At 37.6% G+C, this 16,613-nt stretch overlaps 1 protein-coding gene across 3 annotated transcripts in view; it reads left to right on the top strand.

The window, feature by feature from the left end:
• The window catches only part of CCDC102B (coiled-coil domain containing 102B), a 204,213-nt gene extending 187,812 nt beyond the window's left edge, over positions 1-16,401 (top strand). For 2 of the 3 annotated variants that reach the window (XM_075084597.1, XM_075084598.1), the window contains one exon: positions 13,207-13,392. In XM_075084597.1, coding sequence (XP_074940698.1) covers positions 13,207-13,296 — 90 coding nt within the window. In that variant the 3' untranslated portion in view covers positions 13,297-13,392. Of the gene's footprint in view, positions 1-13,206 lie in introns of all 3 variants that reach the window. The other variant, XM_075084600.1, reaches the window with a different exon arrangement.
• Positions 16,402-16,613: the final 212 nt, after the last annotated feature.

Below are 16,613 nucleotides of genomic sequence, written 5' to 3'. Positions count from 1 at the left end.
CTTGGAGAAGTACAGGTAGACAATGTCCACTGCCCACCTGATGTCAACCAGGCAAGTCACTTCATTGTAGAAGACCACCAGGTTTGTCATTGTAGTGGTTCAGCCTGTAGTCGGCAACTAAACACCACGCAGCTGCTTGCTCATTCCCTCAACCCCTGTGGGATGGGGGAGAGAATCGGAAGAGCAAAAGCAAAAAAAAAGACTTGTGGGTTGAGGTAAGAACAGTTTAATAATTACAATAAAATAAGAATTATAATGATTATACTAGTAATAACAATAATGATAATATAATAAAATAGAAAAGGAAAAAAGGGAAAAAAACAGAAACACAAACGATTCAACTGCTCACCACCCACCGACAGAGGCTGCCAGTCCCTGAGCCACCACCTCTGCTTCCCCCGGCCAACTCCCCCCAGTTATTATACTGGTCATGATGTCATATGATATGGAATATCACTTTGGCCAGTTTGAACCCGCTCTCTTAGCTGTGCCCCCTCCCCTCCCAGCTTCTTGTGCACCTGGCAGAGCATGGGAAGCTAGAAAAGTCCTTGACTAGTACAAGCACTACCCGGCAACAACTAAAACATCAGTGTGTTATCAACATTGTTTTCATACTAAGTCCAAAGCACAGCACTGTGCCAGCTGCAGTGAAGAAAATCAACCCTATCCCAGCTAAAACCATGACAGTTATGCTCGATCTGCCCTTAGTGAAGCCATGTTGGCTTTTCCCAATCACATGCTTCGTTTGTCTTGTGATGGCCCCCAGGACGACTCGTTCCATAACTTTCCCAGGGACTGAAGTAAGGCTGATGGGCCTACAGTTACCTGGATCCTCCCTTGAGCCCTTCTTGTAGATAGGGGTAACATTTGCCTTCCTCCAGCCCTCTGGGACATCTCCCATTCTCCATGACTTCTCGAAGGTTATGGAGAGTGGCCTTGCAATGATATCAGCCAGCTCTCTCAGCACCCTCGGGTGGATGTCGTCAGGGCCCATCGATTTGTAGGGGTCAAGCTTCTGTAATAATTCATGTACTAACTCTTCCTTCACTGATGGTGGGTCGGTGGTTGGATCAACTGGGAATTTTGTTTCCAAAGCCTGGGACCAAAAAGTGTTGGTAAAGACAGAGGTGAAGGAAGTGTTGAGAACCTCTGCCTTTCCAGCATCGTTGGTGTTTGACTCTCTTGTTTAACAGTGGGCCTATCTTTTCCTTCTCTTTCTTCTTGTGGTTGACATACCTGAAGAAACCTTTCCTGTTATTTTTGACATCTATGGCCACTTTCAATTCAAGCTGGGCTTTTGCTTTTCTAACTGCATCTCTGCATGCCCTGGCAATGCCCTTGTAGCTCTCGATGGATAATGCTTCAACTTCTCCATCTCCGGTATGGTTCTTTTTTGGATTTGAGTAAACCCAGGAGTTCACGGTTGAGCCAAGGGGGGTTCTTGCTCCACTTATTTCCCTTTCCTTTGCAGGGGATAAACTGGTTTTTTGCTTCCAAGAGAGAGTTCTTGAAGAACTCCCAGCACTCACTAGCTCCTTTATCTTCCATGGAAGTGTCCCACGGGATCCCTCCAAACTGGGCTCCGAGCAAGCTGAAGTTTGCCCTTCTAAAATCCAGAACCCTTGTCTTAGAGCTGACCTCCAGCATGCTCAGCAGGATCCCGAACTCCACAATATTGTGGTCACTGCAGCCAAGGCTATCACTAACCGAGATATTACAAAGCAGGCTTTCTCGGTTTGTGAATAGCAAGTCCAGCAGTGCCTTATTCCTGGTTGGCACATCTAACATCTGTATCAGGGAACCGTCCTCTACGCATTCCAGGAACTTGGTGGATGACATGCGAGCTGCTGTATTGTTCTTCCAGCAGATGTCGGGGTAGTCAAAGTCACCCATCAGGACCAGGTTCTGTTGGCCAGAAGCTTGCTTTAGTGCCCCAAGTATCGCTTCATCGTCTTTGTCATCGTGGTTAGGAGGTCGATAGCAGATGCCCACTGTGAGGTCCTGCTTGGAGATGACCCCTCTGACTTTAACCCAGAGGCACTCAATAGAGCAGCTGCAATCACCATAGTTGACTTCGATACATTCAAGGTTTTCCTTAATGTAGAGTGTGACTCCTCCACCTCTTCTACCCTGCCTGTCTTTACAAAAGAGCCTATAACTGTCCATTGTGATCCCCCAGTCGTTTGCATTGTCTCACCATGTTTCAGGTACTCTTATGGTGTCATAACCTTCTGAGTGGGCACGGAGCTCTAGTTCCTCCTGTTTGTTTCCTAGACTGCGTGCATTCGTATGCATACACCTGAGATGATTACTCTTCTGTTTCACATCGTGTGAGAGAGCTAAGGAACATTTGTCGCTGCACTGGTTGGCCTGACTTACTCCTCTGTTTGATGTGCTGGCATGAGCATTTCTGTAACAGATCCCACCTCCCAGGTCCTTCAGTTTAAAGCCTGCCTCGCCAAGTTAGCTCGCCTACTGCTGAAGAATTCCTTACCCCTTCTAGGCCCCTCCCTAACATGTTGTAGTCATTGAAGAACACCCCATTGTCATGTTCATTCATCATTCTAATGATGATGTAGATTCTGTATCTTTTATAAAATCCTGCAAAAGTTCCTAAAATCTATGAACATCTACCACGTACACAATTTTCTCAATGTGGTTTTGTTGTTTCTGACCCCAGTAGAATGATGCTCACTCTAAATCACCTCCTGTGATTCATAATTTTCAGGAAATAAAGAGAATGCATTGAATCAGTTGTGCCTAGTTTAACAACATAACAAAAGCTGGATTCTGTTTCTGGTCACAGAACAGCTTCATAGCATGTCAGTCTAATATTCTATTAATTTTTGATGCCATAAATAGAAAGATAAACATCATCTTTTTATTATTGCAACAATATTTTCAAAAAGTAGAGGTTTTCAGGCATCTAAAGAATAGTGTGACAGATTCGATCTTTGGAAGTAGCAAAAGATTTAGAGATATGAAGAACTAAGGAATTGCAAAGCAACAGCCAGAAAGAGAATCTCAGCAGTAATAAAATTAATCTATCCAGACAAAGAAGAGAAAATACAAGATTTCTCTATTGATACAGAAAGCGAGAATGTTCAAGATATAAGACCTTTTCTTTCACTGAAAGTTATAAAAAAAATTTGAGAGGATGTGAAATTAACCTCAATTACATATAATTTGAGCTGGTAATACTCCGTCTTAATATATACATGGTGGGTTTTTTTCTTTTCTTACTTTTGGCCACAAATACACAATAAAATCACGGTTGTATATGCTCCAGCTTCTGAATCGGTCAAATGGGTGGACAGGTTGCTTTTCAAGGAAGGAGTCTTGGACTCTCTCGCTTGAGAAGAAGTGAGCTGAGAGGGGTATGAATAAAATTTACAGAATCAAGTCAGTGGATAAACTAAGCATGGCACTGTTGTTGACCAAATATGAGAACTGAAGCCAGGAGGAGAGCATGAATAACAGAAGCAGCAAATAGGCCCGTGCAGCCTTTTGCCCAGAAAGGGACAGGAGGTGAATACGGGAAACCACAGGCTAGTCAACCTCAGCTTGATCCCTGGGAAGGTAATGGAACAGATAATCCTGGGAACCATTTCCAAGCATATTGAAGACGAGAAAATGACTGTAAACAGTCAGCATGGATTTATAAAGGGGAAATTATCCCTGATCAACCTGATAGCCTTCTACAATGAAATGTCTAGCTTTGTGGATGATGGGAGAGTAATGAATTTTGTTTATCTTGACATTAGCAGCACTTTCAACGCTGTCTCTCGTAACATACTCATAGACAATCTGATGCAGTACAGACTAAATAAATGAACAGTGAAGTGGACTGAAAATTAGCTGAACTGCCAGACTAAAAGATATGTGTTTAATGAAATGAAGTCCAGCTGGAGGGCAGTCACTAGTGGTGTACCCCAGGGGTCAATACTGGGCCTAGCACTGTTTAATTTCACTAGTCATCAAGATTATGGGACAGAGTGCACCCTCAGCAAGTTTGCAGGTGACACAAAAGAGGGAAGAGTCATTAATAGTCCAGGTAGTTGTGCTGTCATTCAGAGGGACCTCAAGAAGATGGAGAAATGGGCAGACAGTAACCTCATAAAGTTCCAATGGAAAAGACAAATCCTTGCACTAGGGCAGACTGGCTGGAAAGCAGCTTTGCAGAAAGGGAGCTGGGGGTCCTCTTGGGCAACAAGCTCACCATGAATCAGCAATGCATCTTCCAACGAAGGTAATGAAGGCCAACAACATTAGGATGAGCATGGCCAGCAGGTTGAGGGATGTGATCCCTTCCCTCTACTCAGCACTAGTGACACCACATCAGGAGTGCTGGGTTCAGTTCTGCATCCCCAGTATAAGACAGACATGAACATGCTGGAGGGAATCTACAAAGGGTCACAAAAATTACTGAGAACTTAATTGCTGTGAATCTGCCTTAAGACATTACTCAGGCAGAGTAAATTGGCTGGTTCGAAACAGGATTATCTGAACTTCTGGGCAACAGACCAATAAAAGTATCCTGAAAGCACTAAAAAAAACGTATCCTCAAACATTACTGACACAAAGGTTCTGGATGCTGGAGGAGTATCTGAAAAATAGACAAAATAGACAGTAGAATCACAGCCAGTTTATATCCTGGCAGTGTCACAATCAGAGACACTAAAATTAGACTTTTCAAATGAGTTTGTAGATAATATGTCAACTTGTCTGGAACTGTCTCAAGAATTAGGTACATTATGAATGAAATTGAGTGTGAAAAACTTCAGGCATCTTTTCTTACTGAAAACCTCAGAAAACACTTTTTTTGGTTTGTTTTTTGTTTATTTGGTTTGTGTTGGGGTTGTTGTTTTTTTTTTTTTCAGTATGAAACCAAAACTATGGATGGTATTTGGTAAATATCAATTTGTTAGTTTAACACATTGGTAAATAAATAAAACATTACCAAAAAAAAAAAAAAAGGAAAAGTGCTCTATATCTTATCTGATTTTGTTTTACCTCTTGTTTTTAACTGCTTTACTCTTTGCTTTACTCCCATTTAGGGGTCAGTGCTTGCCCCCTGCTGTTTGCATACTTAAGATAACTTTACTGGTCCTGAGAGAACTTGTACTGTTTTATCAGACATGGTAGGTCCTAAGATAATGAAACCTTCACATCACCAGATTACCATCACCATTTGTTGCTTTTCACTTCAGCTCCCACATGATTTCAGCAGTCAAAACCTTAGAAACCACAAGGCTAGAGATTAGTGCTTTGTGATATTTGAAAGCAAAGGTTCAAACTTTCAGTTAGATAATTTTCTAGCTGCATGCTATCTTTAACAGCTTGTGAGATAGTAGCTACTATCATGTCAGAATTTTAAGCTGGGAGGAATGGAAGGGAGCAGAATAAGTAATTTTAATGTGCACATTCACATTCTGTCTCTCAGCCTTACAAGTTTCAAAAGAAATTCTTTCACTGTTGCAAAGCCCATAATCACAGCACAGCAGTGATGCACGGTATTTGTTTCTGTTCCAGCTGGTTCAAGAGATATCAGACTTTAATACTGTCAAAAATGAACAGTGTAATGGGCAATGGTCCAAGGCAGAACGTGGTGTATGGCAGAACTCTCCAGTGCTTCCCAGAACTCTCATATAATTTTCATTCAATGACTATAACTAGGAAGCGTAATACTGAATGATACTGCAGTACAGTAAGTAGGTTTTTTCAGGAATTAAATGGCTTATTTTGTTGAGTGTACATGGTTTTTTCCTTATTTTGAAGAAAACTTAATTTTCAGTTTAAATATTAGTGTAGTGTAGTGTAGCGTCAAAAAATAGTACCTAATAAAGAACCTACTTGACATGGTTCTGAAGATAGTCCGCTTAGTTTCAAGACAAATTTGGATGGAGAATAGGAAGTAGATTGGGTGAGGTGGGGGAGGGGAGGTGGGGGCGGGGAGGAAATTTAATATCTGCTGCTGAGTTGAATATCTTTCATACCTGGAAGAAGTAAGAAAGTAATGAAGATTCATGTTGAGCAACTGTTAAAAGTTAAGAATTCTGAAAGGGTAAATGGAACTAAATTGAAGCTGGCAACCATGTAATTACTGGGAAAGGAAATGATCATGCTTTTTATTGGTCTGGAGATTATGTAGGTGAAAATATTACTGTAGAAAGTGACTCTTAATATATAAAAAAAGAATGAGAAAAGAGTTTGTGTCAAATGTACTTTCTTCTTCTTTTTTCTGCTATTAAAAAAAAAAAAAGCCCACAAAAAGCCTTCCTTGCAAATCACACTTCTTAAACCAGAAAAGCGTATATATTATTGATACTGTTCCTGTGTTCAGAAATCAAAGGGCATTTTGTAATGAAATATTAAAGCACATTACACAAATAAATCTTACACAATCTACTTATAAGTCATAAAACCGCTACTTAGAGTATCTACTTTTCCATGTAGACTTTAGATTGTTTTCCTTAACAATAAGTAAGCCATTTAGTTAAAAGTTCATGGGTTGTTGGGGGTTTCTTCCTCTAATTTAATCTGGCCATATAAAAAAAAACCCACCATATTGGTTGTAATATGTTGATCACTATTCAATATTCGTGACATCTCTTCTTCAACTTTTACTTTTAAATGTATTTAAATTTTGAGTTCTTGCAATTCAAATGTCAAACAATGATTTGCAGAGAATAATTGCAAAAACAATTTGTATTTAGCCTTAATTTGTGATTAGCAATAGCAAAAGAGCTGAAGTATGCATTCTGTTCATATATAAGGACATTTCCTGCTCTCTTATCGTAATATGCAAGGAATTACATACTTACTGGCACAATTACATGAGACTGATACATAGTGATGGACACATGAAAAAAAAAATAGTTTTCAAGCAAGCTGTGAAAAGTCTGCTTTCTTCTACATTCTTTCACTGTAAACGCAGATGATATGGATATTCTGGTTCATTCCAGTAGGTTCAGAGTATTCTAAAAACCAGATCTAGAAAAGCCAGGAGGTTACTGTCAGTTCCCTAAAAGCTGTAATTATTTGTTTCTTGTATCCATTTTGTTGGGGAGAGTGGATAGATTTTTTTCTATCATGTAGCTGAAAGGAAGCATTTTCTTCAGAAAAGTGATTTTATCTGGGCGTGCCGTAACTTGGCATGATCAGATTCTAAAATATTAGAACTGAAGAAAAATGTTATTATGCAAAGTCAACTGAGCAAAATTGTGTGATTATTTGAGAATTATGGAAAAACAATTTAAGAAAAGACAGACCTTTTTAAAGGTTATCTTAATTCTTATTATGTGCCAGATCAGTGAAATTGTTCTGTTATAAATGGGAATGATTCTTTTTTTGAAAACCTCACTGTTAACAATACCTGAATTTATGAATGGGTGTTTGAAAGAGTCCTTCTCTGTTAGGTACCCACTGCATAATGTTCATCCTCTGCCATTCTTACAGTGCGTAAAGTGGGTGACTTATTCAAACTATTTAATCTCCAGAAATATTAATTTCAGGTTCTGATTTGTACAACTACCATGATTCAGTTGCAAAGTGTTGGTTTTAGTTTGCAGTAGCAAAAGTTTGATCAAGATTGTAATTTTTGTTTTATTTGACCCTAGGGAAAATATTAAATGTAATTGTTTAGTAGATTTTAGCAGTAGCTATTGTAATACACTGTACCCAGCAATGTACTACAAAAATTCATTCTGAGATTAATTTTGAAGTTATAAGCGGATATATTTATATGGCAAAACACAAACCTCTTCTTGTAAGGAAAGTCAAAAACTGTAATTTTGCATGAGCTCCAAAGAAGTAAAAATAACTGAATGAGAAATACAGAAAAACATGAGTTGGGGTCTTGCGGTTCTCAAAGGAAACTCAACATTTAAAGAAAAAAGTCATACTGTTTGGGAGTCCGCATGTTATTTTTAGAGATTGGAATTGCATAGTGGATGAGTTTACACAGGGTCTAAGCAATTTCTGCCTCATAAAGATATGAAACAGAATGCAATATCCATATGTCCACTCATGGTCTATAACAGTCCCCTAATGCTAAATGGTAAATGTGCTTTAATTAAATCAGAAGCTGACATAAATCTATGTTACTATAATTTGGGCAGGAACCTGTAATTCCATTCAGAATATTAACTATTTGAGACATCAGTAAATGTGTAAAATCAAGGTATAGTTTACACCAGTGAAGACACTAACTTAAGCCTGTAATGCTTTACTTTCTTCATTCTAATTTGGTTTCATACCACAGATCCCTTCCTTCTCCATCCATGCTTGGAAATAAATTGTGCATTATTTTTCAAACAGTACTGCGTAGCATCATCACAGGTAAGACAGTAAATGGCAAATCCTAGTGGATCTGGACTGATGCTTATTATTTATTACTATTAAGTGAACTCCCACCTTTTATCCCATAAAATTAAATATTCAGGATATTAGTTATTTGGTCTAATCGGTTAGTTGATCTAAACATTTCTGATGCAACCATTTGAGAAGTTGTTGTTAGGGGGTTATTTTTCACTGTAATTTCATTGTCTATACCAAACTCATGAAACAGTATATGAATCTTTCAGAAGGACAGAAATGATAATTAATATTCCTTTGAGAAGACACTATTTATTTTCCAGAAGGAGTCCTGAAATCACATAGGAACCCTGCTAAGATTGAGCCAGTGTGAGAAAGGTTAGGTCTTCTAGGAGGCATGTGGAATCTGTAAATACCAAAGAGAGAGACAATGTGTCTTACAAATAAATTGCATCATCTTTGGAGGAATCCTGAGATTCCTTAATCTTCTTTAGATTTTTGAGAATAAATATCCATGAAGGATAAAAAACTTTCAGACATCTTGGTTTCCCCCTCTTCGTGACATATACAGGTGGGCATTTATCAGTACATAGTCACTTCACATTTCTTGCATTTTCCTTAACACTGCTACATTAGTCCATTACTATTTTGCCTCTAATCTACACTTCTGAGAGATACCCATATCTGTCCTTGGAAGGTCTTCATTGATGAAAACCAACAACAACCTTGTAATGTCTCTGTAACATCATTAAAGCAAACCATACAAGGACTTAAATAAGAAGACAATAATAATTTAAATATCATGTGTAGCTACCTTAAAATAATTCTGTCTAGCCCTTCTATTTAATTATGGTTTGGAAAAGAATGCTACTTTACCGTGTATAGAGCACTTGCACTAAAAAACTATTAATTTAAGCAGCAATGAAGAATTATAAAATGTTCTGTAGAGAAATTCACACACAAACTATATTAATTAAGCTCTAAATTAGTGATGCTAAACAACAAAAGCAAGGAAATGCACAGTGAAGCAGGAAATGTACCATATGTTATTGTATACCTGGGCACAATGGGGACACTACCTTAATGGCTTTCTTAATGTTCCTGTTGTACTAGATATTGGTGGACATATGGTATGGTGCCTTTTTATATGCCTGTGAATTTTCATTATTTTGTTAGCTGACTTTGATAGTGTTTTCTATTTGTCTGCTGTTAGGAAAAGAGCTTTAAAATGTTTTGCTCATTTTTCTGGAGTTTAAAACCCATGCCTTTTATTTCGCTTATTCATTTGTACCCCAAAATTATTTTTTTTTCTAGGGCAGTTACATATTACTTTTGTTATTAGGTTTTCCACAGTTTTAGTCCCTGTCTGGCAATAATTTGGAACACGGTTGTGTAGTCCTTCCATGTACAGAGGGGCTTTGACTCACTCTCAGTGCTGGCCGAACAGACAGCTAAAGCAACAGCAACAGCTGCAGAGCTGGCTGTGCTTCGCATGACCAGGATGGGCACCTGTGCAGTCGGCTGCTTCCCTGTCTGCCCTGAGGAACCTCAGCATGCTCCAGCTGGAAGCAGACATGGTTTCCATTTCATCTGGCTCCCTAGTGTCCTTCCGCCATGTGGATGAGTGACACAACAGAACAACTTCTTGCCCCAACCCTTCCCAGATGCCAGGTGTTCTCAAGGTCGGCTGGTGCAGGCTACCAATGGGAATGATTTCCATAATTTTAATGGCACAAACTCCATAAGTGTTCACACTTACATAGGCTGTTCATTACTGCTGTCACATGGAATACACACACTGAAGTCACAAAAGTGCAGAAATACTCGGGAATGATCACAGAATCACAGCATTGTTTAGGTTGGAAAACACCTTTAAGATCATCGAGTCCAACCATAAACCTAACACTGCCAAGTCCACCACTATATCTTGTAAACAGAGAAGAGCAATTGAGCCAAACCCTTTTGACGTACATGTAATATACTCCACTTATACCTTGGCAAAATTTCCCTTCCATAAAGCAGTGATCTCAGGGGTTCTTAGAGGAGGTGTTTGAAAACTGTTATAAAACAGAATGGAAATGGAGGGAAGTTGTTGTACATTAGCTTGTCAATAGCACTCTTAAGTTTTGTGATTCATTACACATTGGGACTAGTCTTTAAAATAATATTGTCTGTATGCTAGCAATTTCTGGCAATCGTGTATGCTTTTGTATGAACATTTGAAGCTTACCATTTTTTTATTCATGTACTGGTCTTAGTAGTTACTCATTATATGTGTAACTGGATTAATTCGATTATGAAATAGAAATCAAAATGGAACTCTCTTACTGTTTTATGGATGTTAGGTAAACTAAGATTACACCTAGAACCACCAGATTATGTGTTTCTAAAATGTCTAAGTACGAAATATTTTAAAAAACAAGTGACTTGTTTTGTCTTGAAAAGGTACTATGTCTATTCCCAGGGGGACAAGATGTAATTTAGGCCCACACCCACCAGTTATGGCCAATTTTCTTCATATGTTTTTCGTATCTTTTCATTAAATGTAATTTAAAAATCTTTCAGTTGCTAGTTTTAAGGGTTTATTTTTAGTTTATATTAAAATTTTTAGCTTAGCAAAATGAATGGAAAAGGAAAGAACTGAGTGACACTGCACTAATATATTCACACAATTATTTTTAATAACAAGGAGTTGTTAATAGAACTTATCTAGAATTCTTAATAGGGCAAAGTTATTGTTGGAAGTCATGAAACTATAGTAATTTAAAGGGAAACAACCATCTGTTTCAAAAAATATCCAGTGAAATTCAATAATGACAACCGAGTTTTGGATCAGCCTGGTTTGGTATATCCAGCAGGGTGAGAAAGTTGCCAGCTTATTGATTCTTACTAATGTAGGGCTTGGCAATCAGTCTGTATCTGGAATGATTAGTGGGCATGTTCATCAGTCGACAGAAGCATCACGGGGTCTGTTGTGCTGTAAACAATCACATTGCTATGTTAGCCCAAAGGCTTTCACACTTTGTCACCTTACTTAACCCAGAGAGATTTTGATATGTGATGCTGGGTTTTTCTAAGACCATAATGGGCTAACTTGTTTACTAAATACTAGACATATTAGATTAGATGTTTATGCATAACGGCATGACTGACACATTCACACTGCCAGGAATTGTGTTACAGCTGCAAAGAAGTAACTGGGGACCACCATATTCTACAGTTCGCTAAAAACTCTCAGGTTCCTTTACTTCCTGTTCACACATTTTTTCACAAGACTTTTAGGTTCCTGGAGTCAAGACTAAACCAATGGGTTTGTGAATTCCTTCCTCTGAAAACGTGTTCAAGATATGTAAAAAAGACAAGAAATACAGGAGTTGCACTGTGGCTTGCGATAGGTTTTCAATGAAAGTGCAAAGATGACATGGAGATAATTGGAGATGTATGCTCCTGAGCTTAAAGCACAGGAAATTTTCAATTAACCATGGATGAGATAAAAGCTAGTAGTATAGAGAAATAGTTTAGATCTGCCAGGATTTATTCACTCTATTGTGATTTAACCTGGCAAGTAGTTAAACCCTACACAGCTGTTTGCTCACTCTTCCCAGTGGGATGGGGGGTGAAACTCATGGGTTGAGATAAAGACAATTTAATAGGACAGAAAAGAAAGAGAAAATAATAATAATTATAAAAGAATATACAAAACAAGTGATGCACAACGCAGTTGCTCACCAACTGCTGACCAATGCCCAGCCAGTTCCTGAGCAGTGGACCTCCAGCCAGATTTTCCCCTAGTTTATATGCTGAGCATGATGACATATGGTATGGAATATATCTTTGGTCAGCTGGGGTCAGCTGTCCCAGCCGTGTCCCCTCCCAAATTCTTGTGCACCCCCAGCCTACTCGCTTGTGGGGCTGTATGACAAGCAAGAAAAGGCCTTGACTCTGTGTAAGCACTGCTCAGCAGTGACGAAAACATCTCTGCGTTATCAACTTTATTCTCATCCTAAATCCAAGACACGGCACTATAGCAGATACTTGAAAAGAAATTAACTCTATCCCAGATGAAACCAGGACACAGTCTTACGTGTATTCTTCTTGGATCAGTTTGTACTGTAGCTATTTTGGGCAGTACTTGAGCTCATAAATCTTGATAAACCTGTGTTGTTCTGTGAAGAGCTACTGAGTGTCTGTTCGCTGTGCTCTGAATTCTGGAGAGCACAATAGCCTGTTTCTGGTACCCAGCTTGCGTGGATGTCCTTGTTCTGCTGCACATTGTTATTGGAAGTGTGATTTATCAAATCAGGATTTATAAAAATTACTCTATTTTTAAAATTATTATATTTTAACAATAATCTTTATGATTATTATGTTTTTGTAAATAATATCTCCCTATTGCCATTAATGCAATATGAAGACATTATGCTGGACTAGTGGCTAGAATTCTGTCAAATGAGAGGTTTGAGATATCTTCGATCTTTTTCACTATTCCCCACTTTCCCTTCCTCCAATAAAAAGACTCATGAGTTATATGCAAGTACTTTAAATGTATCTTGAATAGCAATAGTACCACAGTTCAGAACTGTCAATCAATAAATAATGGCTCCTAGTGATGAAAAGCAAAGCAAGCAAGTATAGCCTGCTTCTCACTGTGAAAGACAATTCCAAGTAATTGCCCTGAAACCCTATACTTTTTTCTTCTTTATTAAGGAATCAGTTGAAAATGTATCTAATATTTGCTACAAAGTTAACCATACTGAAAGATTGTCTTATTTAAAATCTACTGTCTCCTGCTGAAGTTTATTGGAAGAAATTTGATCTGAAATTGTTTTAAACTTAAACTGGCTTTTCCAATTAGCGTTGTGGTCACACTTTTTTAAAATTTCATTTCAGAGTAAAGAGACAGAAGAAAGTGAACTCAGGATCTGGGACCAGACAAAGTTCCTTACATGTTGCTGGAGATTCTACCAAGACAGTGAGTAAAGTTGCAGATCATCAAACAGCCCTGCAGCAACAAGGCTAACAGTAATGAGGAGGGACAAAGAATTTACACTCTTCATAAAGACTTACCGGAAAATTTTATTGGAAAAGTGCATGTCAGACATACATAGGAATGCTGTATGCATTGTTACTGTGTATTTCAGATTTTTCAATAAGAACCAAGGAAAATAAGCTAGTGTCAGTGTGTACCAACCTAGAATTTTTGTTGACATTTTTTTGTCCATCCTTTACAGTTGTCTTAATTGCTCTCTTCTAAAGCAAAAAAGTGGACTTTAATTAACAAGGACCATAGTTTACCTTTGGGAAAAAGATACTTTACAATGTAAAGGCCATGGGACAGAGGTTCACTTTCAGTCCTGGGAAGACAGTGAGTCTGAAACAGAAGTCAGTGGTTTGTTTCTTGCCTTGCTCTTGTCCCATTATTTTTTTTCATATAGCAATAGGAAAATAATTCTGTTTCTCAGTTTGCCCAGTTCTGTCAGGGTGACATGTGTATTACACCTTTCTTTTATTAAAAAAAAAGAAATGCAATATTTAAAGAAGTTCTTTTATTTAAAATACACAAATATTATCACTTAAACATTTCGATTAAAAAGTACCACTTCTTTTCTTCTATTTCTTATACTGAAGACATAATAGGAATACATAGAAATAATGTATCTCAAGTTTATCTTAATGTATGTATCACATTTCTATTTAAATTTGAGTTTATTAATTGTCTCTGTAAAATTTTAAATATTAAATTGGAGGTAACATGAAAATATTACGATAAACTGCAAAAGCAGGTTTTTAGAATTTCAGAAAACTTATGAGTTATAAAAATACCAGCAACTTTCAGCCCTCAAGTCAGACACATTATAATGGGTTGTTCTTGAGTATATTCAGATTCTGTTTCACAGAGATTCTGTAAATTTGCTGTAATTGCTCAGCAATACATTTGCTTTGTACCTTATATCCCTATAAACTGAAAACGTCTGAGAGAATATTAGATGTATCTAAATCCAGCAATATTTCTCCTGCCCTAATATACTGCATTCTCCTTCTAAGTCTGCTGCAAAGATTGTGTTATCTCCTCTTGATTTCTCTTGTAATTTACCTAAGACCATACAATAAGAAACAGTTATTTCAACAATTGGTAACTTGCTGTAGAAGGCTTTGTGAAGACAGTGTGCATATAGTTAACATTTGCTTAGATTCAAGTGCAGGTTGGTCAAGTTCATGGATGGAAAACATTAAAGATTATTAATTACATAGGAATTTTGTTTTGCCCAGGAATTCCGTGAGCTGCAAATGGTTGGAGGCTGGGATCAGCCAGCAGGTTTTACCTGTTTTTATGGCCTTTCCTGAGCACCAGCTTTTGGCCACTGCTGGAGATGGGAGGGTAAAATAGAAGGATCTGTGTTTTGACTGCCTTTTTGTGTTCTTAACCTTCTTTCATGTTTACAAATGCTAACCTAATCCCAGCCCTTACCTCTTAAGATACATTAAGGGATATATGATGAAGGGATGCTGTCTTCAGTGAAATGACACACTGACTTTCTCTAAAATTCCACCTGCTTTTCCTATGCCAGCATCTTCATGACACCCCAGTGTGCAACATAGCCATATTGAAAATGTCTGTGTGCACAATAGAAATGGAAAGTGCATAATTATTGATTTTTCAAATGCTTTAACAGCCAAATGTGCTTCTATGGTTACACTGAAGCACTTAAAAATACAGTAATGCCACACAACAGCTTACTGATACAAGCTTGTATCATTTAGATAAGCTTTGGAGACAAGCTTTTTTTTTTTTTTCCTCTGACAAGCCATTAGAAATATGGGTCTTTTACAGATAAAGCCGTAGAGTTTCAACAATTGGGCAAAATCTCTTTAAGCTCCAGGGTCTCTTTTCAGCCCACAGTAAAATCTGTGGCTAAAAATCAAGTCAAATAATTTTAAGAGTTACTGGGGAAACTAGGATTCTTTCTTTCCTGCACTGTATCTCCAAACATATAAGAAAAAACAAACAATGTTTAATTGATGCTGGAGAACATTTCTGTGCTAACAGTTTGGTAGTGTAAAACAGATATTGTTGGAAATCAACAGCTAGAATCTGGTTTCTACTGCTCTGCCTAGCACTACCATACAAACCTTTAGTACGTGTTCACTGTATTATAATACCCTGCAGGTGTGATAATTCTGGCTAGTCCAAAGGTCATGGTGGTGATAATTGAATCACCAGAGGATGCTCATTTTAAAATTTATATTTCAGAATATGAGTACAGTATCTCTTTTTTTCTCATGAGGAAATTATAGTTTCTTAAAGGGTAATTAATATTCACATTTATCGCACACACTTCTTTGTAATCACTTTATTGATCATATTTTACTTTCAAGTGCCTCCTTCTTAGTAGTGCTATTTAAGTTTTTTTGCTTGACTACGATAGATCACACAAGATGCTTTCATTTGTCATAATTTCTCCCTATTCCCTGAGTAAGAGAAAACTCAGCTACTAACATTAAGTACATAAAATATTTATTTCAGCAACTATGTACACAGAGAGCTTCAGAGGCCTCTGTGAAGAAGTAAACCCATAAATCAGTCACTTGAAAGTAAGCCAAAATAAGATGATACATGACTGCCCTCACTGTAGTTGTGAATGTCAGAAAATGTTAATTTATGACCTTTTCATCATAATACTACAGTCTCTCATGATCTTGAATATACATCTATGATATTTGTTATATACCAGTATTCCTATCCACTCCTCTTCATATTATAGTTGTGGGCAGTGAACACACAATTTGTGCAGAAAAAGTGACTCACTCAAGGTCATTAAGGATAAATATGGGAAAGTCAGGAAAACTCCTAACTCTAAATCTGGCTGCAAACCTTTGAGCTGCTCTTCATATCTTGAGATGAGTGGTGCCTAAAATAGTGGGTTGCCTCTAGGAAAACTTCACAAAATCTAGTCTTTCTTGTTTTCCTTTTTAAGATGATAAATAGCATGTATGTTTTCCAAAGTGATTATAAACACAGTAATAAAAAGACCTACAAATAATTTTCATAAATTGCAAATTTCATTAAACTTTGTTTAATACCACAAATGTGTATATTATTTAATATTGGTACAAATGCCGAAAGATAGGAATGAATGATTTATGTGATCTGGTGGTCATCTAGTAGTTGATAGGGGTACTGTGGTTAACACTCTGTTATACTTCTGTGCTACTTTTCTGAGAGATGTCTCAGTTACCCTCTATAGTACTTTCGTAAGCACCAAAAAAATGTGTCCTTATTCCACTGTTCACTTGAT

The sequence above is a fragment of the Phalacrocorax aristotelis genome, chromosome 2 (assembly GCF_949628215.1).
Source record: "Phalacrocorax aristotelis chromosome 2, bGulAri2.1, whole genome shotgun sequence".
Classification (NCBI taxonomy): domain Eukaryota; kingdom Metazoa; phylum Chordata; class Aves; order Suliformes; family Phalacrocoracidae; genus Phalacrocorax; species Phalacrocorax aristotelis.
This window is presented reverse-complemented; position numbering and strand designations above follow the sequence as displayed.